Genomic DNA, 21,741 nt, shown 5'->3' with positions numbered 1-21,741 from the left:
TTTTAAAATGCCCATGCACTGCTATGATGACCTTCATGGTCACAGCTTCTTGTCGCTGTCATCCTGAGAACCTGTTTTGTATTGCTTTTTCAAATTATTGCACAATAGGTCCTTGTGCAGCTTTTCCTTGACTTTGATATATCTTAGTTTTTATGATGTAGAGTATAGATGCAAGCAAGTGTTAAGCAACGTTGATTTGATAATGATGATAATAATAATGATAATGCTGCTTTATTAGCCCTATACAATTTCTTGCATTAGGAATTCATCTTTTTGCATACCCCAGCTTGCTCTGCTTGCTTGAGACACAGACACAGACAGGGAGAGAAGCTTGGGGTCAGAGCGTAGGGTCAGCCGTTGTACAGCGCCCCTGGAGCAGCTGCGGTTAAGGGCCTTGCTCAGGGGCCCAACAGAGTAGGATTCCTCTGCCGGCTGCGGGATTTGAACCGGCGACCTTCTAGTCACAGGCATAGATCCTTAGCCACAGAGCCACCGCTCCGCGAGAAACATGGTATGAAAATTGAAGTCATTCTTTGGAGCAGTATTTTAAGTATGTCTTCCTATCATTGTGAAGCAGAATTCACCAACCGTTGGATTGTTCACCCACTAATAGGGACCGTGAGCTGGGTTTAGACCGCTGTGAGACAGGTTAGTTTTGCCCTTACCCTCGGTAGTAATGCAGTTTAGACGTGGGTTTGACATAGCTTATTCATGTTAATGACAGCAAAAAAGATGTAGCGTTCATGGCTTGTTTTTCCTTTGTACCGAAACACATTAACCACCTGGGAAGTGTTTTAATCAGCATATTTCTATGTTCCTGACACCATGGAACTTTGTGTTTGTCGTTTTTACTTCTTACCATGTTTATTTGCTTCTTTACCATTCCAAGACATGTGCCAGTCCATTGGTAGAAGAATCCTGCAGCTTAAGTAACATGAACCTTTGTCAAAAATACTAATTGGATCAGTCCATGGGGGGTCTTAACTAATTAACTTCTGTAATGTATCTAATTTAAGACAGAACTACAGTTTGTGCATGTTTAAATCTCTTTAACGATCAACTTTTTTAAAAAAAAACCTTAGTTTAAAGTCATACTGGGATAGAGTAAACATAAACTGGGTTTTAATTGCCTTCATTTGTTTTTGGCAGTAGAAGGCCACAGTTACAGGCGCGTCAGAGCATGAACTTTAATCATAAGCTCTGCCGGCACACATAACCCTTCTGCATCATAAAATATTGCTGCTGCATGTTATTTCTAAATTGACCAACAGCTTTCTTGAGTGAAAAATTCATGTTTGTTTTTCATTAAGAAATGCACTTTACTAAACATGCCTCCCTGTGGGGGAAAAAAAAAGGTTACTCAGAGATGAAAATTTAGTAACCGTGTCTGATGATGCTGTAGCACTGCCACATGCCTGGTGTAATTCTAGCAGATGTCATTTACCAGTGACCGAAGCTCTTCGTGTCAGGGTTCAGTAGACAGCAATCTGTCAGATGGAATCAGGTTAGAAACCTTAATACAGCAAGATGCAAAGCATCAAGTGGATCAGGGGGAAAAAAAACTGCTTAAACAATTTATGGCAAAACCTGTGAGTTTTCCAAATAAAGATGTCCAGCTTTTGATGAAACACCCCTCGCTGAATTGCGATTGCATGTTTGCATCTTTAAGCAGTTCTTTCATTTGCCATTTTTATCTAAAGATTTCTGTGTATTTCTTACTGTCTCTTGTTCTTTAAGCACAATCTCGGAAAGCACAGAAAATGCTTTAAACATCTGTTTCTGATTTTGCAGCTATTGCTATAACACCTCAAGATCTCATAATATAGTAGAGTTCATTCTTATCAAGAGCTTGTGAAATTGAGAGGTAAATCAGGAGAATAAAGTAACTTTACCATTAAATTCTTTTGAAATTGTTATTACTGTTCATGACAGTTTAAGTATTAAAATAAATGAACTTCTCAAAAACCAGTGAAGGGTGTCATGACTTTTCTCTTCAGCTATTTACAATACATTCAATGATGAAAGCATTAGAGACATAGTGCAAGTGGTAGGTTTGAGGAGTTGGAGATAGAACTGACTACATACGTCTCATTCCTTCTGAACACCAGCAGAAGAAGTGGGCTATTCAGTTCAATTATGGATGCCATTACCCTACTAATAGTAGAATAAAATAGTTGGACTGTAAATTGTTAAAGCCATGTGAAATACCCCATATATTTTTTGTTTGGGCGGTTGAATAGTTTCAGCTGCATTTTAAGCTGCATTTAAATGATGTGTACTTCCTATCGATGAAAATGATTAATTCATCTATTAAATTACACTCCTTTTTTAGCTCTTAAGCATGCAGAGGTTTTCTCCAACCTAGAGAACTTTAGCATAACAGGACCAAGTTGTATACATTTTCAAAAGTAATAATTCTCTTTGCAGCTGACACGATCTGTTTGGTAACACTGTACAGTTCTGCCACTGTTATTCTATGAAATGTATCTTTTGCTAATCTGGCCTCTTATTTTTTAAGAGATCACAGTCACATAACCTCAATTAGAGTAGAGCCAAGATGTAGATCCTTTCATTAATTTGTGATCCATTATGCTCATCAAAGAATTTTACTGTCTTTCCTGTTGCTTAATTTTAGGAATTGTTTATTTGTGAGTATGTAAGTTTATTCCCCGTTATCCTTACCACAATCTGACTTGGTATTTGGTTTTACAGACAGATTTGAGATGGATCTCTGTGTCCTTTCAGGAAACCTTCTTAGCAAACAGACAGATGTTTAATACTTGTTGGTGTCAATATTCATAATATGATAATCTCTTACAGTATATTAGTTTTTGTATCCTTTCCTTGTTTCTCATTTTCAGTACCACTCACTTTTTATTCTGCAGATGTTGTACTATAATTCCATCATTATCGATATTTTCATCTAAATTACCCTTTTTTCTTAAATGTAATTGAGGTAATTAAAATTGGTTATTTTGTATTTTTTGGTTACATTTATTATGACTAGAGATTTTGTTGTGAAAAGCTGAAACATTTAGGTATCTTTTCAATTACGATAATTCATTACAGGTTATTTAAATCCCAAAAAGACTACGGAACACCAGAACATACTGCTTCTGTACAGATTTGCTAAGCATGTTATTTGAATTAAAGATTGTAAGATTGCATGATCTCCTTGTGTTGTTGTACTGAAAAAAAAGCAATAGTACTTGGAATAATGCTTATGAGCAATATAAATTATGGCCTCTGTATTAAAATAAAGTACAGGGAAATGTTTGATGTAAATGTCTAATAACCCAGATGACCGTGCTTAAAAGCTGAGCAAAGCTTTCAAATAATTCACTAAACAAGCCTGTAAACAAATGCGGAAAACGGAATAGCTAGATAACAGATTAATGAGGTGGTGCTTGCGCTATCCACATAATAGAGCTGTTTCTCACAAAAGTGTGTATTTTCTGATATGATAGAATCTTATTATTTCTCAATTGAGGTATCTCTCATTCTCCTTAACTGCAGAGGCCAGACCTTTCTGCTGGAACCTGAAATAACTATTTACCCTCTCATCACTCAGATGTTGCAAATGGAGGTGGAACAGAGTTCATAGATTCAACTAATCTATTAGAGTGTAGATCTGTTATTATTCTGTGTGTCTGATTGCTTTTTCCAAGGCAAATTCTTGTAAATAGTAATTTAATGGCATAAGGTCGAAGACCATGTTGCAACAGTTATATTGTGGAATATTAAATGTAATATTTTGCCAAATTGTAAGATACATTGTAATAAGTTGTTTCTACTGTTATAGAATTGTGCTCCACAAGAACAAAGGTGCAAAACTTCAATACCATTAAATGGAACAACATCATTATATAAATTTTATCTTGTGATATTCTGAAAGGGTGTCAGAAGAGAAAACTTAATTCAAACCAAATAATCAGAGCATTTTGGTTCATGGTTTCAGAGTTCTGACAGTAACAGGTGTTTTCCAAAACCACTTTGAAGGTGAAAACCATTCCTTCATCTTTCAGTCTCAATCCCGTTATAATTCTCCACCAGTTTTTAATAGAGTACAGTGCGTTCTGTTTCTTTCAGTTCTTCCCAGCATTAAATTTGCAGCTGGAGGAAATAATGGGAATTTATTTTGTGCAAATGATTTTTGTTTTCTGACAGTTAAACTGCAGTTAAACGTGTTTGTTGTGCAGGATTACACAAATTGCATTCTGACGGCTGAATTAATTAGAAAATTCATTACTTTCCCGCCTTCTTTCTCAGACAAATCCTTATGAATTTTCATTAAAAAGGGAAATCAATAGCTTTACATCCATTATAGCCTAATGTATTTGTGATCTGGGAGCCCAGATGGTAATGATTATTTAGGAAATTTAGCAACTGCTTGTCATCCTGCTGCTGCTGTGCAAATAGAATGCCATTAGAGAACTTGTCATTTTTGAAGGATCTGCAATAGTGCAGATCTCACACATATAATTACAAGTGATCTAATATATGTACATAATTATACAATTTTTTGATTGGCTATCTACGCAGACTGATACATACAGTGTATATAATGCTTAAGAGGCCATTGGAACAACCATTTGCAAATCTATCTCTCTTTAATATTAAGATTAGTAGTACAACTGTGGCAAAGTGTGGCTGGGTCTGGCGAATGCTTTTCATTATTTGAAGAAGTCCATCTTCGGTTCTACAGTTGATGTACTGTAAAATATGTAAGAATGGTTTCTTATGGTAGTAAATTAAAAGATTGTCACCTGGGCCCATTCATTTCACTTTCTACAGTTATAAGAAATTAATAAAAAGAGCTTTAAGGGAATTCAAATTTATTGCCCTTTGATTTTCTTTGTTTTCCCACTGTTGCTCTATGTTAACACTATCAAATCTATTACTATATGATTTGTATTTCTTTGGTAAAACTGTCATTTTTAATATCTTAAATGTTAGATATTCGGTTAATAAAGAGGTTGAGGCGTTATGAGGAAGGAAAAGCTTTCTATCACCCAAAGTTTCACCTAGTGTCAGTGTTTACAGCAGGGAGGAATATACTGTACATAAGGACAATAAATTATAATTAGTTTGTGTGGTCTACGTAAGCCAGCTACTGTGAAGCACTAACCTCATTTCTCAGAACATAAGCACAGTAATTTTCCTGGCTCTAAAAGGTATCGTAAATCAGATGTGTTCTGAAGCACAATTCCTTTAATTTATCCAGTTGAGCCACTGGCACATTTCTCTCCTGCAGTAATAGTCTTTATTTTATATCAAGACAGTATCTCACATGACGTGAAGCATGGTGCAGGTCAGTTAGTCCCTAGAGGAGACTAGATAAGTTCGTGCAGAAGCAATTTCAACGAATGTGTTACCATTCTTTGCACAGTAAACCCTTTCCACAGCTGTTCATTTTTACCCAGTCATTTCCTGAACAAAAAACACAGGCATAAAACTCATCCGCGATGCATCCTGGACATAGATGTTTTTTTTCTAGAATAGTTATTGTTTTCTGGCTGAGTTATTGTGGTTCTGACTGGAATATGCTCTGATCTGAGTTTAATATAGTTGATGACTTATGCCAGTTTGGTTTGTGGCTAAGAGCACACGCGAAATGCATTGAACATTCCAGATGTAATTTAAATTAGTCCTATCTTGTTAGCAACAAGTGGATCCAGCCTCTGAAATTGGTCTCTGTAACTGCTTGTAAAATATAGAACAAAACCAAATGATAGAGCAAATCCACGAGAATCTTGGAACCTCAATGGGCTTTTTTAATCCAAGGGCAGAGGTTTATTTTCCCTTTACTGTTGCACTCCTTTGATTCCAAGCCATATCCTCTTGCCCTGGCCACGTAGACCAGAGAGGTTTACAGACAGAAAGTTAACCATGGAGTGAAAGTGCTCTTTTAAAGGTTTTATCACTGGATGCAATTATGTTTTTTGTTCACATAAATGGCTTTTTAATTGTGATCTTAAACATGCCCTTGTTTAGCAATGCACATAAAAAAAACATAGGTACGGTCTGTTTTAAGATGTAAGCCAAGACTGAAAGCGGTGTTTCCCCCTCCTATTTCTGTTAAGTCCTCAATATAAGCAGCTTACCTTGTCCCACTCATTTCCCATCATTCTCATCTCCTCTGCACTTCAACTTGTAAAACAAGAGCTGACCTCTTTCTGGCCCGGCTCTTTCCTATCAGGAAACGTCTCTGTTTGTCTTTGCTGTTCTTGTACTCGAAAACAAAATGGTCATAGATAAGATGAACCAAACCTGATACCTGTTTTTAAATTGACTTCAATTTTGAAAGAAGGGAACTGCTTCTTCTTTGAATTCACGAAAGTGTCTCCAGAATTTGCCTTCAAACCGATCATATTTGGCTAAAGGCTACAGTATCATCAGTTACATTTTAAATTGTTCTTTTCTGGCAGGAGGCAAGAACTGTAAGTTCTGTCTCTGTCCACTGAGGTGGGCAGTGCTGAAGATATAAATTGCTTTTGCACTGGTGTTGAAAATATTATGGATATTCGAAGATATCCTTGAGAATATTAAAGGGTGGAACACAAATCTCTCTTACAGCTTATATTAAGTTAGCTTATAGGGTGGAGAAGAAAACCACATAGATTTGTGAGTGTAAAATTGGTAGTGGGGAATGACAATAGAATATTTTTCTTCTGTTTCATCTTGACAGCCATCATCACTCCTTTGTGGTTTGGACAACCCACTCTCTCCTTGCTGCTGCTCCGACTTTCCACTTACCAGGGTAAAAGAGAAACTTGCTGTCCAGTCTCTGTCCAGTAGTGTGTCCAGTCCCATTGTCATTAAAACTCCTTACTAAAATAAATGACAAAAAGTAGTGCTTGGGTCTGATTAGTCTAAAAATGTATTTTTAATTAATATATGTATACAGTTAATTATTGCACATAACCTTTTTTCAACATCTTGCTATAAACCCAGCATGAGTCTCTATAAGCAAACAGAATTTGTGTGGCAGTAACGCAGTGTGTTCAGTTGTCCTGGCAGTTTGTGGCTTTAAAAAGTGTTTGAAAACAGTTTGTGCTAGTAGCAATTCTGATTTTTCGAATGAATTGAATTGAGCTGGAATAGAAACTGAACCTTTAGAAAAGGCAGATTTGTTTCCAGAAGACTACATTGTCTAAATGTGTAATTACAACATTAAAAATCATAATTTTGAACTCAAAATGATGATTGGTCTTTTTCTTATGGGCGTAAACACAAACGAGTGGAAATAAATTTAGATTGTGGAGAATACGGTCTTTCTTGTAATATCTCATTCTCTATTACCACCCTTTATGACAGAGTTTTAGGTCCACACTGGTTAATTTTGATCTATTTTAAACTGAGACACAAAGCTTTCCAGCCCACATAATCAGGATGCTGCTGTTAGAAAAACAAACAAGGCACAATCCAGTCTTTTGTTTTCTGCTGGACCAAATAATCTCACATTCTCCCTACCAGGCACTTATAGGATTTAAGTCCTTATAATGCTGTTTGCTTCTGTGCCTCAGGTGACTGTTTGTGAAACAATAGGGGGGGTTCTTAATATTAAACGTGTGTCTAGAAACGCAATCTTTCACTTCACAGTTTTTTTTAATCATATAATGCTTTCCTCTGTTTCAGTACTTATCCTCTGTGTCGTAATGAAAGATGTCACACCCTTAACAGCCCCTCCCACACACTTTGTCAGAGTGATTTGCTCTCTCTTGGTATGACTGAAAAATGAAGGTTTACTGAACTGTATGTGTTTCATTAATCATCATTTGTGCTTAAAAAGCACATCATGGCACCTCGATGACCTGACTTGTCATACATCCTTTTGGTCTCTGTGTATTAAGTACTACATGTTAACAACCTAATTTTTGTAGGATGAGATCAGGAACAATAAAACTTCATTAGTTACATACAGCTGCTTCAGCAATTAAAGCAACACATCTGCTTGCTATTTGTAGCCTTGCTTCTGTTGGCATATGGGTATCCATATTGTTGCATATTTTCCTGCAAAGTAATACATTGATCAAATGACTTGAAAGCAACATGTTGGTATGATTTTCGTTTTTGTAGTTTTATCTCTTTAACAATTTGTAGACTTTTGCATAAGCTGACTGAAATGCAAAAATGAATGGAAGTCTTCATTACAAATTGGATATTGTTGGAAGCTGTTTTGAATCAGTTAAATTTAGGTAGTCAAGTTGTCTTGCTGTTTCTTTGTAACCAAGATCTGGGTGGTGGAAGCCTTCTAGTATTGAGCCCTGCTATACCAACGTAAGTAAAAACCCAAGACACAGACTTCTAAAAACCTCCCATGTGTATCAGCTACAATATAGGGTCTGTTGCGAGTGTTTCAGGTATCCTCACAGTTTTAAAAACAAAAGCAGAACTCCATGCCAGATCCACAGTTTACAGCAAGATACACTTGGAATGGGAGAAGTATTGTTACAATATAGATGAAAGTGAAATTAAGTGTTTGGAAGTCACATCAGTGCATCAGTAAAGCAAAAAACAATGTATGAAATGAACAGTAGACAGTCATTCTACTCTGTGTCTAATGTACAGTACCTAAAGTTGGTCATTGGGTTTGCAGGCATTCTTGTCACATGTTTTTTTTGCCCCACACATGTCACATGTTAACATATCCAAGTTTTTCCTGGACTCCACTGATTTCTAGGCATAATATTTTTTTGTTTTGTTTTTTGATTAAATTTTTACTTTTACATTTACTTTGTGAGGGTATCCGAAGTACATGAAAGGTGTGTTGAGTGTCAGCTAAGAAGCAAGGAAGAAGACGTCCTGTAACTCTTGGAATCCTAGTTTATTTTCAGAGCTATTTTTGTTCCTTGGTAAATGGTAAACCATTTTTTTTTTCCTGTCGGTACTTCTATGGAAGTCCTCCGGTAGACATGACAGGTGACCACTGAGGCTAAACCGTTTTCCTTTTCTTCTTGTGCCTTTCAGATCACTGGTGGAAGAGGACGACCCTCATATGAAAGTGTCCCTCGGGAGTGGCGATATGGGTGTGTCTGCCCATCTCCAGACATCCAAGACAGGCAACACACGGTTCTTCACGAGCAACACTCATAGTTCTGTCGTTTTACAGGTAAATTCGGAAGTAAGAGGATTGTTTTCTTTGCCAAGCCACTTCATCTAATTGTAAATCAGATCAACAAAAGCTTCAGGAACAGAATTACAAGTGAGCGCTAGAGAGCAATCCGTCTTCGGCCAGTGTCATCAGTCAAACTTGAAGAGTGCAGTTGTTTTTAATTTGAATAAATCATTGACATTATCACGCGGCATTATTTTTCTCACGAGGCTGTTCGAAAAATAAGTAGGTAAATAGCAAATTGCAGCTGCCTCCCTGCTGCTACAGAGCTGGTTCCCTTATCAAATGAAAAATGGTGCTTTCTCAGACTTGTTACTGCAGCTTCCCTGGGCTTTGTGTTTCTGAAAATGGGATTAAAATCCATGGATGCACAAGCAGACAGGAAAGCACCTCAGCCTGGCATGTCACCATTAACTCTAGTCTAAATTTGGCTTCACACTGCATTAATCTGGCATTGACACAGAAGGTTTAGTGAAGGAGTGAGGTGGATACTCATTTGCAATCTCAAATGCATGCAAACTTTCTAAGCCTGCTCTGTCAAGATTGGGCTGTTCTGTCAGTAAACATCTTTGTGCAAAGGCTGTGGGGTTTAATTCGCTGCACCACACCAAAGCAATAATGTAAAATGTCATCAGCTGCAAGGACCAAGGGGAAAATAGCCAATTTGACCAATAAACACAACTGTCACAGCTGTGACATTTCCAAGGGTAAATTAGTTTAATATTTGTCATCAATTACCTTGGGACAATAGAGTTAATTTTTTTTTCAATAAAGCATTTATTAAGGAAGATGAGTAGTGGATGGTATAGGAAGAGATTTGGTATTTTTAGTCAAGATTAAGCATACAGTGTAGGACCGAATATGAAATGAAAGATGTATGAAATGTATTAACTTGCAAAGGACAGCAGCGTACATTTTAAAGAAGGCTGGGTGAATCTAGCATTGCACTAATATTTGCCATTCCATTAGATGTAATACAATGGTATTAGCAAAATAACTGAAAAGACTTACCAAGCAAACCACAGCTGTTAATTGCCATCATAAAGTAATTTCATAAAGTAATTCCAAGAGCATGCTATTACCCCCTTTCCAAACTTAGCTGCAATAATTAAGTAGTTTGGTCCAGTGAAGCAGGAGCTGCCATCTGTTAGTGCCCATTTCAAGCAGGCTGAATATCCTGAGGTCAGCACAAGGTCATTCATTCAGCCTCCTACATATGAAGAGTAAATAATAATAATAATAATAATAATAATAATAATTGCTTACACTTATATAGCGCTTTTCTGGACACTCCACTCAAAGTGCTTTACAGGTAATGGGGACTCCCCTCCGCCACCACCAATGTGCAGCCCCACCTGGATGATGCGACGGCAGCCATAGTGCACCAGAACATTCACCACACATCAGCTATCAGTGGGGAGGAGAGCAGAGTAATGAAGCCAATTCATAGATGGGGATTATTAGGAGGCCATGATTGGTAAGGGCCAATGGGAAATTTGGCCAGGACGCCGGGGTTACACCCCTACTCTTTTTCGAGAAACGCCCTGGGATTTTTAATGACCACAGAGAGTCAGGACCTCGGTTTTACGTCTCATCCGAAGGACGGCGCCTTTTTACAGTATAGTGTCCCCGTCGCTATACTGGGGCATTAGGACCCACATAGACCGCTGCTGGCCCCACTTAACACCTCTTCCAGCAGCAGGCTTAGTTTTTCCCAGGAGTTACATTCTTTTTCACAGTGTTATAAAAGTTGTCTCATCACTCAGTTCTGAGATAACAGAGGTTATTGAATCGATCAGTTATGATTCCAGTAGGTATGCAGCGTTAACTACTACTGTATATACCGCCTGTGCTAAAACCACACCCGTGTAGAGCCAAACTGAACTTTCCAGAGACTGTGCATATACAAGCACAGCATCATTAAATGTGATTAGGCACTGAAAGTAAGCTCACTCTTGTGACAGACTGTTCAGAATAGCTACCTTTACTGGGGCAAAAACAAACTAGTTCCGGTCCTTAGCTCAGGCATAACATTGTTCATTGTAGCATATCTTCCAGTCCCAGGCTCTGTTTGGATTGAGCAAACCTCCAGATATTTACTAACCAGATGAAAGAGATTTAATATACATCCAGTTCTCATTATTCTTTGGGTTTTATAACTATTGAAATGTTGTTTTGTAAAAATACAAAGAAAAACAAAATGTACATTTAAATCTTAAAGTACTTTGAAAATGTTATTACTATTAATATGTTGCAACTACCATATTTACTAGTCCGGATGACATGCAAAATGTATACATTTTATAAAATAATTTGGACAATGCTAACTTTAATCATAGTATTTAGTTTACTCCTCATGCTATTTGTAAATTCTAAATAGTTCTAAAAATTGCCCTTTTTAGCCAGTTTCTGTAGCTTTTTAATATATTGTAAGTTTTGCAAAAATACAGATTTACACAATATAAGGTTCAGGGATTTTTTGCACATTGAGCTCTTGATGTTATTTGTGATTTATAAATTTAAAAAATCAATTTGATTTGCGAAAGCGGGCTACTTTTTAAAATCAAAATAATGTGTTCTATAAATAAAAGTACTTCTAGTTCTGCTGAAAACATGATATTTAATGCTAAAATTCATGAACTGATTGTCACTTGAAAGAAATAGAAAATTAAAGGATCTCCACAGTGTTCATGGGGATATTAAACAATGTGAGATAAATTGAAGATGCATAGCCTAGAAAGAAAGTTTTGAAATATTCTGACATATAAACCTACTTTATTTTAGTGTTTTTTAGTAATTTAAATATTTCCTTAATACTTTGGTAACTGACAGCTTTTTCCTGCCTACCTGTGTCAAAATTAATGCGAGAAGAAACAATTGGCTTTCTAAAGAAGCTAGAATACATTTCTTCACTGCACTAAAATATTTCGGTATACCTGAAACAGTAAATAAAGAAGATGTGACGTTAATGTCTTCACTAGATAGATGGAGATGAGAGCTCAGTATTGCAATTTTTAGTAGGTCTTTGGATTGATAACCAACATGCTGAACCCCGGCAGTAAGCACAGTCACAACCTTGATATCAAATATCAGAATTCATATTTTTATTATGAACTTGGTAAACATACGTTGGATAAGACCTAAGGTGTTTAAACATAATATAATACATAATATAAAATACAGACTTACCTTTGACTCTATATAAGTTTTGGTTTTTTTCTCTTTTATGAAGTTATAAATGTCATCTGTTTTCCTTTTCTCTCCCAAACTTATGACTTGACAATTCTCTCTCAGTTCTGCTCTACCACTTAAGAAAGTTATAAACTGCATGTACATGCTTCAGGAAGTGTAGGGTCTGCTTCTTACCACGGCTCACAACAGTGGCAGGTGGACTGCTGCATTTCTGATAATGTTGTAAGAGCACAAATATCTTGTCATTCACTGGGTGGAGCTCTTCGGCATACCACCCAAACCTGATTACTCTTTGCCATTTATTCACTTGTTTAGGGGAATCCTTCTTAAAAATTGCATGACAAAGCCCAGACTGGAACCAGCAAGCAACCTCCAGATAGATACCATAGTTTAGCAAACAGTCATCTGGGGCTCTCACATTTCGTAGTGTCTAACTTGCTCGTGTATTACTTTAATTTTAATAATTTTCTACAATTCCAATGTGTCCCATATAAATATACATATATACATAAATGTGTTCTGTCATCTGTAGAATTATGAATCTGTCTAGTAAACGAACCTCAGTTACTGAAATGTCTCCATGCTTAATGCTATTTTTGATGTAAAGCCGTTTGTATTGCCTGAATATGGAAAAACGTTTGGTTTTTATTGTAGCTCAAGACAGAATTGCTTCTAAACAAATATTAACTCAGGAAGATCATACATCCTGAGACTGCCAGCCAAAGACCCTTATTTTTTTTCGCGCGCATTAACACTTTTCTGAATGCATACATTTGCTTTTGAAGTTGTACATTTGTCATAAAATATGAAAAATGTATCACATAGCACCCCAGGGCCCAGCCGAATAGAAAGGAAGGAAACCAGTGTTTGAAAAGTGTAGAACTTTGACCCAGAGTATTCTTTAACCAAGCTTATAATTTTGATTTTTGTTATATTTTTTGTAAATATCTTTATTATGAGGCCTTATCTGTAAAAAAATAAAAATTATAGTCAAATCTTGATCCTATAGGACTTTTAAACCTTGTCAGTTAAAGAAATGAGTTTAAGAGAATGTTTTTTTTTCACATATTTAATTTAACCATCTTTTTCAGAGAATGATTAAAAAATTATGAAGATCTTTTTTTCTGCTTTACCACTTTAAGTTGTGTTCGGATTTAGATTCATAAAAGTCTTCTCATTTTTCAGGTATGACCTTTTCAACTGATACTATGCTTTGTTACAAATAGGCAAATGTAATACAACTCTATTTTGGAATGGAGTACAGTTTTAGTGAAACAGATTTGCTGAGTTATTTTATTGACTTTTTCTAATCTTATTTCTGTGGAGAGAGGAAGTTGGGTTTGTTGCCTTTCCCTTTGCAGATGTGGCAGAAATGTTTAAGTCTTTTGATAATTTTAGCTCTGAAGATTGCAATTAAGGCATTTCATTGTTACGCAGATAATCTTTGATTCCTGTTTTCAAAGGAATGTCTTACTGCAGCCAGGTGAAGGAACTGAAACCTGAGAAGACAAAAATGCAGTTTGAAGCGAGTTTCAGAATCCTCAAAGGTCAACCCAAAGCAGTCAGGACCCAGAATCACAAGAAGAAATTGGAGGGGACTCTTTATAACTGATAATAAAAGGCACTTCCTTGCACAGTCATTAGTGCCTGAATAAATCATTCATTCGTGTTTTTTAAACTGTATACAACCGGATCCATTTTAAAAGTGTCTAGATTAGGACATCCTAGACCAGGATCTCCCAAGTGTTGGCCCATGACAGATATTAGGAAGGGGTTTCTCAACCTTTGCACAAACAGGTACTCCTGTGACTTTGCTGGCTGCCTGCAGGGTTGCAGTGATCACTCCTCAAGTTGGCACTGACTTTCTTTCTCCGTCACTGTGGAGCTGACAGCTTGTCAAATGATGAATAGCTCTGCAGGTGGGCTTGTCAAAGGGGTGTGTCTGCAAGTCTTTCTCTCCCAAGTGAGTGCTGCAGTTGATGCCAGAGAGTCTTAAAACATGTAATTCATGTTTTAAACTGTGATGAGATTGTGAGACCCTTGCTCTCCTTAAAATAGCTGTGGAAAAGGTGATCATTGTTAATTATTGGTCTTGTGTCCTATGATTGATTACATAGTAATGAATAAATGCTTATAAAAGAGTCCAGTGGAAGGTCTCCTCTTACCAATTTGCATTGAAACCTTTGACATCAGTGTGAGATTGTTTCTTTTAATGGTGGTAAATAGACAAAATGAGTCTGCTGTTTCATGCATACAGGCTTATTGCACTGTTTTGTTTCCTCTAATAAAGAAGAAGCTCTCTGAATTCCCTTTGAAGCAATGGGTTGACCATATTTGTAGTTCTCCCCATACTAAGCTGAGTTTCTTGGCACAGCTTAATGTGACACCAGCAATTATACATAGTGGAGGAATTTTTTTTTCTGCTGCTTGTAATATAAAAGCAAAAGAGTCGAGACTTAATCCAGTCTGTGTAAATGTTTAGATTTTTTTAAGAAGAATGCAAGTTTGTATAAACCAGGCTTTTTGGAACATCTAGCTCATAACCTCAACAGATGCATAGTGCCTTTAATTGGACTTAAATCCTTTTTGTATTGACTATAACCCATATAATATTGAAATTGTTGTGTTGTATAGTAGTGGTACGCAGTCATAACATAATGTTTTCACTAAGAAGGTGAATTTTGTGTAAATCAGCCAAGATTTGTGATTTCATTATATAGAATATAATCTATAGTCTAAACATTAAAATCTGTATTTTGTCTTGATTATGATGTGAAAATGGTAAAAGTAAAATGTTAAGAATAAACAGCAGTACTTTACATAGAAGTGACTACTGTAATTATCAGTGTTAAAGGGACATCTGATGTGGATGGATCTTCTCAGTTGCTTGTTTTTCTCATTTATTTTTATTTAATGCAAATTATTATTAGTATAGCTGATGCAATTATCCATGTTTTTATGCACTGTGCACTGCCGTTTATTTTAATACCAGTTCTTTTGTGATATATATACAGTGGTGTGAAAAAGTGTTTGCCCCCCTCCTGATTTCTTATTTTTTTGCATGTTTGTCACACTGAAATGTTTCAGATCATCAAACAAATTGAAATATTAGACAAAGATAACACAAGTAAACACAAAATGCAGTTTTTAAATGAAGGTTTTTATTATTAAGGGAAAAAAAAATCCAAACCTACATGGCCCTGTGTGAAAAAGTGATTGCCTCCCCTGTTAAAACAAGAAATCACTTAAATAGGACCTGCCTGACAAAGTGAAGTAGACCAAAAGATCCTCAAAAGCTAGACATCATGCTGCGATCCAAAGAAATTCAGGAACAAATGAGAAACAGAGTAATTGAGATTTATCAGTCTGGAAAAGGTTATAAAGCCATTTCTAAAGCTTTGGGACTCCAGCGAACCACAGTGAGAGCCATTATCCACAAATGGCGAAAACATGGAACAGTGGTGAACCTTCCCAGGAGTTGCCGGCCGACCAAAATTACCCCAAGAGCGCAGCGACGACTCATCCAAGAGGTCAGAAAAAACCCCACAACAACATCCAAAGAACTGCAGGCTTCACTTGCCTCAGTTAAGGTCAGTGTTCATGACTCCACCATAAGAAAGAGACTGGGCAAAAATGGCCCGCATGGCAGAGTTCCAAGACGAAAACCACTGCTGGGCAAAAAGAACATAAAGGCTCGTCTCAGTTTTGCCAGAAAACATCTTGATGATCCCCAAGACTTTTGGGAAAATACTCTGTGGACTGACGAGACAAAAGTTGAACTTTTTGGAAGGTGTGTGTCCCATTACATCTGGCGTAAAAGTAACACAGCGTTTCAGGAAAGGAACATCATACCAACAGTAAAATATGGTGGTGGCAGTGTGATGGTCTGGGGCTGTTTTGCTGCTTAAGGACCTGGAAAACTTGCTGTGGTAAATGGAACCATGAATTCTGCTGTCTACCAAAAAATCCTGAAGGAGAATGTCCGGCCATCTGTTCGTGACCTCAAGCTGAAGCGCACTTGGGTTCTGCAGCAGGACAATGATCCAAAACACACCAGCAAGTCCACCTCTGAATGGCTTAAGAAAAACAGTATGAAGACTTTGGAGTGGCCTAGTCAAAGTCCTGACCTGAATCCGATTGAGATGTTGTGGCATGACCTTAAAAAAGCGGTTAAGGCTCGAAAACCCTCCAATGTGGCTGAATTACAACAATTCTGCAAAGATGAGTGGGCCAAAATTTCTCCACAGCGCTGTAAAAGACTCATTGCCAGTTATCGCAAACGCTTGATTGCAGTTGTTGCTGCTAAGGGTGGCCCAACCAGTTATTAGGTTTGGGGGGCAATCACTTTTTCACACAGGGCCATGTAGGTTTGGATTTTTTTTTTCCCTTAATAATAAAAACCTTCATTTAAAAACTGCATTTTGTGTTTACTTGTGTTATCTTTGTCATATATTTCAATTTGTTTGATGATCTGAAACATTTCAGTGTGACAAACATGCAAAAAAATAAGAAATCAGGAAGGGGGCAAACACTTTTTCACACCACTGTATATATTTAAATATCACATTCTGTATACAGTATATAACTTTGGAAAAAATTTAGTGCATCAGTTATCATTGCTAGATGACAGTACCAAGCTCTATTAAGAAATGAAGCTGTCAATTTACACCATTATCTAACAGAGCTCAGAAATGTTACTGACCAGGCCTGGATGTACAGTATAAACCACCTAAAGTACCGCATAATGTTGCTACTTATCTACTGACAGCAGTATGTTCAATTTGCTTTTGCAACCTTTAAAGAGAAGACACAAAAGGGGGCAAGTGGCAAAATTTTCCTTAAATGTTCTCTATAACTGGCCTAAAATCAAATCCATCCACACATACTTAAATCCCTTCACAGACTATCCTTCATGAATTGAGCTCTCTTTTCAGGAACTTTTCACCACTATAAAAAATTAGTGGTGAAAAGTGCATTTTTGAGGAGGCCATATTCTTTATTATATTATATCTGTCTGGTCCTGTCTCTTGCACCCCAGCTTCTGCTTTGTCCTCATGTGAGCTGCTGGCTTCTTAACAGGGATTCGACCAGCTGAGGATAGAGGGATTACTCTGCGATGTTACACTGCTGCCTGGAGATGGAGATGAAGCGTTTCCTGTTCACAGAGCAATGATGGCGTCTGCTAGCGATTACTTTAAGGCAATGTTTACAGGTAAGATAAATAACTTATGGTAAAAATATCTATTTCTAATAATAATAAAAGTTTAAGTAGAGCTGGCCTTTGGAAAACCCTACTATATGGATGGCAATCCAGTAATATAATACTGACATCCAGTACTGTATATACCTTAAGAATTGATCCTGGAAAAATACACTTTAACATTCTGTGTCAAAGTTTCATTCATCTCATAAATTACATTTTATTTCGTTTAGTATAATATAAGCGAATATGTCATTTTTAAAATGTAAAAAGCAGTGGCTGTGGAGTCTTTTCAGGTGTGAGTGAGAGTGTGAGGGAGCAGAAATTTGAAGCAAAGGGGAAGAGCTTTTGATAAGCATCATAACAGGGCTCCCACATCACATCATGCACTGTATCAGCACTGTTGAGCACTTGATTGTATATCTAGGACTGGTTTGTGTGCAGATGTTGAAAATGGGTCTTTCTGCTACTTGGATCTTGATTTGTTTTAGAAGAAAAATGTGTTTCCTGATGATGTGCTGCTTTAGGTTTGGGTAAATCTGCCTTACTTTCTTAAATCCAATTTCTTTGTCTAACCAAACGTGATATAGATATATATGGCTGAAGAATAAATCCAATGAATTCCAAGCAATAACATTTTATAAAGTGTTTTGTATTTTCTGATAATATCTTTGTATGCCGTGTAAATGCATGTAAGCTTTCGGAATGTAGTTTTGTAACAAGACTGATAGCCTTAGAAGCAGATTTATCAAGTGCAATTTCTGTTTCAAGTATCTTGTGCTTTTATCATTGACTGTGGATATAAATATTGCTTGCCTCTGTAGTCTTTTTCCAAAGAACTCTTTCACAGTACAGTGTAATATGAAAAAAGGGCTCTGCTCATCTGGAAGATAGTGATTTTATCTTCATCATGTCTCTATATATTATTTTAATTATTATTATTCAGAAGGCAAAGTTGCAATTTACACACACTATTATACAGGTAGAATAGGTGAATATTCTGTCAGGATGTGCTGTCTGTCCAGTTGTCTGTCTTTGGCGCAACAAAAGTGAAATAAAAATGTAATTAGATCTGACTGCATTCACCTGAAATTTTGACTCTTCTGTGGACATTTACAAAACGCACGGCACAATCACTGTATGTCAGTTGTTTATTAAGAGGAAAATTATATCGGTTTCCTTATTCATTGAGATTTGACTTAATGTTTTTCAACATATTTCACAATAGCCTTCTACTTTAACCCAAAAGCACCAAGCAGGGAGACCCATTGCACATATTAGGATATTCAGCAAGCAAAGTGTAAGGAATGTGTTAAAGGTTTTCCCATCAGACTTCATGTGATGTATACTAATGGATCAATTTTTAACTTCTTATTGGCAAAGAAAGAAATGCTTTATGCTAAATTTCAGGATGTTGTACATGACATTGAAAAAAATGGTGCACAATTTCAAATATATTTGAAAACATTTCTAAGCCTTTAAAATTTAAAAAATAAAAATGTAGGCTACACATTGCATTCATTGTTATGTTTTAGGTAAAGGAATTCAGTGAGGGCCTGGTGTGAGACCCAGAAAGTCTTCAGGCCCTAACCACACACACACATCCTGCTACTACACCAAAATAGTCTGCTTGGAGGAGAGCAGTAGATCCAAGCTTTAAGCCCTTTCTAATAATTTTTCCCAGGTCAGGCAAAGATATAGGAATGACCCTACTGGAGATCTTGTCAGTTTGGGACTAAGACACCAGATTGAGCATTTGACTTACAGAACCATTCTACTGGAAGGAGTCTAGTGCCTTCTTGGATTTCAACAGATGTCCTCAAGACCTCACAAAAAAATACTACCCTTGTGTTGTCTGTTCTCAAGCATAGTGAATCAGAAATTGAATTTATTTAAACGATTTGATGCCTCCTGTTAATGCCTATCCTGACATTTTATTGCCAAAAAAAAGTCACTAGAAAAAGAACATGTTTTGTTGGATATCTAGTTTGAATTTCTGAGTTTTTATACCATACAGTAGCTTCAGAGAATATTGTTAAAAAATATTGTTTTGGCAAGGTCTTTAACTCTCCATTCCCTTGCTGCTTTCACCTTTAATGTACTTTTCACAGTGAAGGGGATTCAGCCCAGCATTTCACAGCCTCTTCTGCAAATTGTGTGATCTTGATCACAGAAACCCATTTCATTTGTGTTGTGTGCATGTAACCCTTAAAATATTAAATTTTAACTTGTTTTGAAAATGTAATTCATCAGGTTTTTAAAAGTTTAGTTAATACATTCGTATAGCCGATAAATACTATACAAAACAAATGAAGAACAGAATAACGGACCATGAAAGTTATCCTCTTTTTCCTTTTATCTCCCTAGGTGGAATGAAGGAACAAGATTTAATGTGCATCAAGCTTCATGGTGTTAACCGAATAGGCCTCAAAAAGATCATCGACTTCATTTACACAGCAAAGCTCTCGCTTAACATGGAGAATCTGCAGGATACACTTGAAGCTGCAAGTTTTCTGCAGATCATTCCTGTCCTAGACTTCTGCAAAGTGTTTCTTATATCTGGGGTAAGACTCTTTTCTTGTCATCATCTAAAGCTTCTTCCTTTCAATCAGTGTTTAATACAAAACAGAATGTAGTATTTGGTCTTAATCTAGTTAATGTTGATAAGTGCTGCCTCAGTTTTTATTTATGTCTTATACAGGGAAGCACACTCATAACATGTTGATGTATTCAAGATTTAACAAGCTTGAGGCTCTTGTACAAACTACCCTTCTGATGCAAAATTCCTTCTATTCAATATTATTTGAACTTTTCTAAGCATTTGTTTATGGCGATCAAAGTAGAAAGATTGAAATTTAATGCATCTGGTAATGGTTTTTATGAGAGCCTATACAGTAGATTCCTTACGTTTCTTTGTGAACATATGTCAATATTTCTAATGCTGTGGTTGGTTCGGTATGTTTGCACATTAGCATGCAAACAAACAGCATCCCTACTGTAGACTATCTCTATTTGCTAGGCTTTTTGGACTACCTTTTAGATCTGTTGTGCTACATGGCTGTTGAACATTTATTGATAAGGAGGTTAATCACATTCATAAGTGGGTAATTCTGGACTGGAGTTGGTAGCTTTAGGAGGTGAGTTGTACTGCAGTGCTTCTACACATATGTATGCATATGTTCATCTGCCTCTTTAAATCTGTTCCCTTCCTCTGGATGTAAAGACCTTTTTATTCCCTTGTGTTCAGGATGTGTTAGAAAGAAGCATTCAAATATCCTTTAATGTGATGAAAAACGTATTAAGCTGTATTTCTCAAGCTGCCTCTTATTCCATATTCCTTAAGTCATATTATAATCACTCTTTCAGATAAATGTGAATTGCATACTAGATATTTGAGAGAACTTGAATGCATGGTGACCAGATCAGACCTGACATTCATCTTGAATCTAATGAGCAGTTTATTTTGACTAGGCTGTTCTGTGTATTGGCTGTTATAAGCAATTGTCAGAAAGCTACAGGGGCTCCTACCTCTTAGGCTCAAAGGCTTCCCTGCAAAATAGGTCAGGATGCAGCTCCTGGCCTGCCCCTTGAGTTTCTCACTGAAAGTTTTTTTTCAGTTTAAGTCTTCTTGCTCCATGCATCAGCTGAAATCTGTCTTACTGATTTGAAAATCTGTTGAACAGAACAGTAAAACATTGCTGTATTAGTTTAAGATGCACATGTGCCCAGCAAAGAAGAAGCACTGCTGCTGATTAAAAGTATCCATTAAAAGTAGCTGCTACACATTAGCTTTGCATACAGTATGTTTGTGTGACAACAAAATACTCCTGCATTTCAGATGGGTAGGAAAAAAAACTTAAGAGAGAATCTTCTTCTGAATGTACATATGGACTGTTCTGAGGTGTTAACAGAGACTTTCTAAAATGCTGCACGAAGTGTGATTAATTTCTTTTTATTGTCACATGTTTATCTTCGAGGACCATTCTAAAAGAAAAGTAAACCCAGGCCCAATTAAATATTCATAATTGGCATCAGTTGCTGCCTGTAGACAAAAAAAGGAAGGTATTTCCTGTTACTAAGAGTAGTTGATTCAGCTTGATACCTGCTGCAATGTGATAGCTGTAATCCTAATATCAAGTAAATTTCATTTTCTTACTACTGTTCCCGAAATATGCATCCTCACACACAAAAACAGAACATTCATTTCATGAACTGTCCCTGGGCAGATATTTGA

At 36.6% G+C, this 21,741-nt stretch overlaps 1 protein-coding gene across 9 annotated transcripts in view; it reads left to right on the top strand.

The window, feature by feature from the left end:
• The window catches only part of klhl13 (kelch-like family member 13), a 120,173-nt gene that overhangs the window by 78,683 nt on the left and 19,749 nt on the right, over window positions 1-21,741 (top strand). For 7 of the 9 annotated variants that reach the window (XM_088925742.1, XM_088925743.1, XM_088925741.1 and 4 more), the window contains 3 exons: window positions 8,971-9,112; window positions 17,387-17,519; window positions 19,875-20,071. In XM_088925742.1, the coding sequence (XP_088781868.1) occupies window positions 8,971-9,112; window positions 17,387-17,519; window positions 19,875-20,071 (472 nt within the window). Of the gene's footprint in view, window positions 1-6,688; window positions 6,761-8,970; window positions 9,113-17,386; window positions 17,520-19,874; window positions 20,072-21,741 lie in introns of all 9 variants that reach the window. The other 2 variants (XM_088925737.1, XM_088925738.1) reach the window with 1 other exon arrangement.

The sequence above is a fragment of the Atractosteus spatula genome, chromosome 9, assembly GCF_055471065.1.
Source record: "Atractosteus spatula isolate fAtrSpa1 chromosome 9, fAtrSpa1.hap1, whole genome shotgun sequence".
Classification (NCBI taxonomy): domain Eukaryota; kingdom Metazoa; phylum Chordata; class Actinopteri; order Semionotiformes; family Lepisosteidae; genus Atractosteus; species Atractosteus spatula.
Note: the sequence above shows the minus strand (reverse complement) of the source record. Positions and strands in the feature narration are given on the sequence as shown.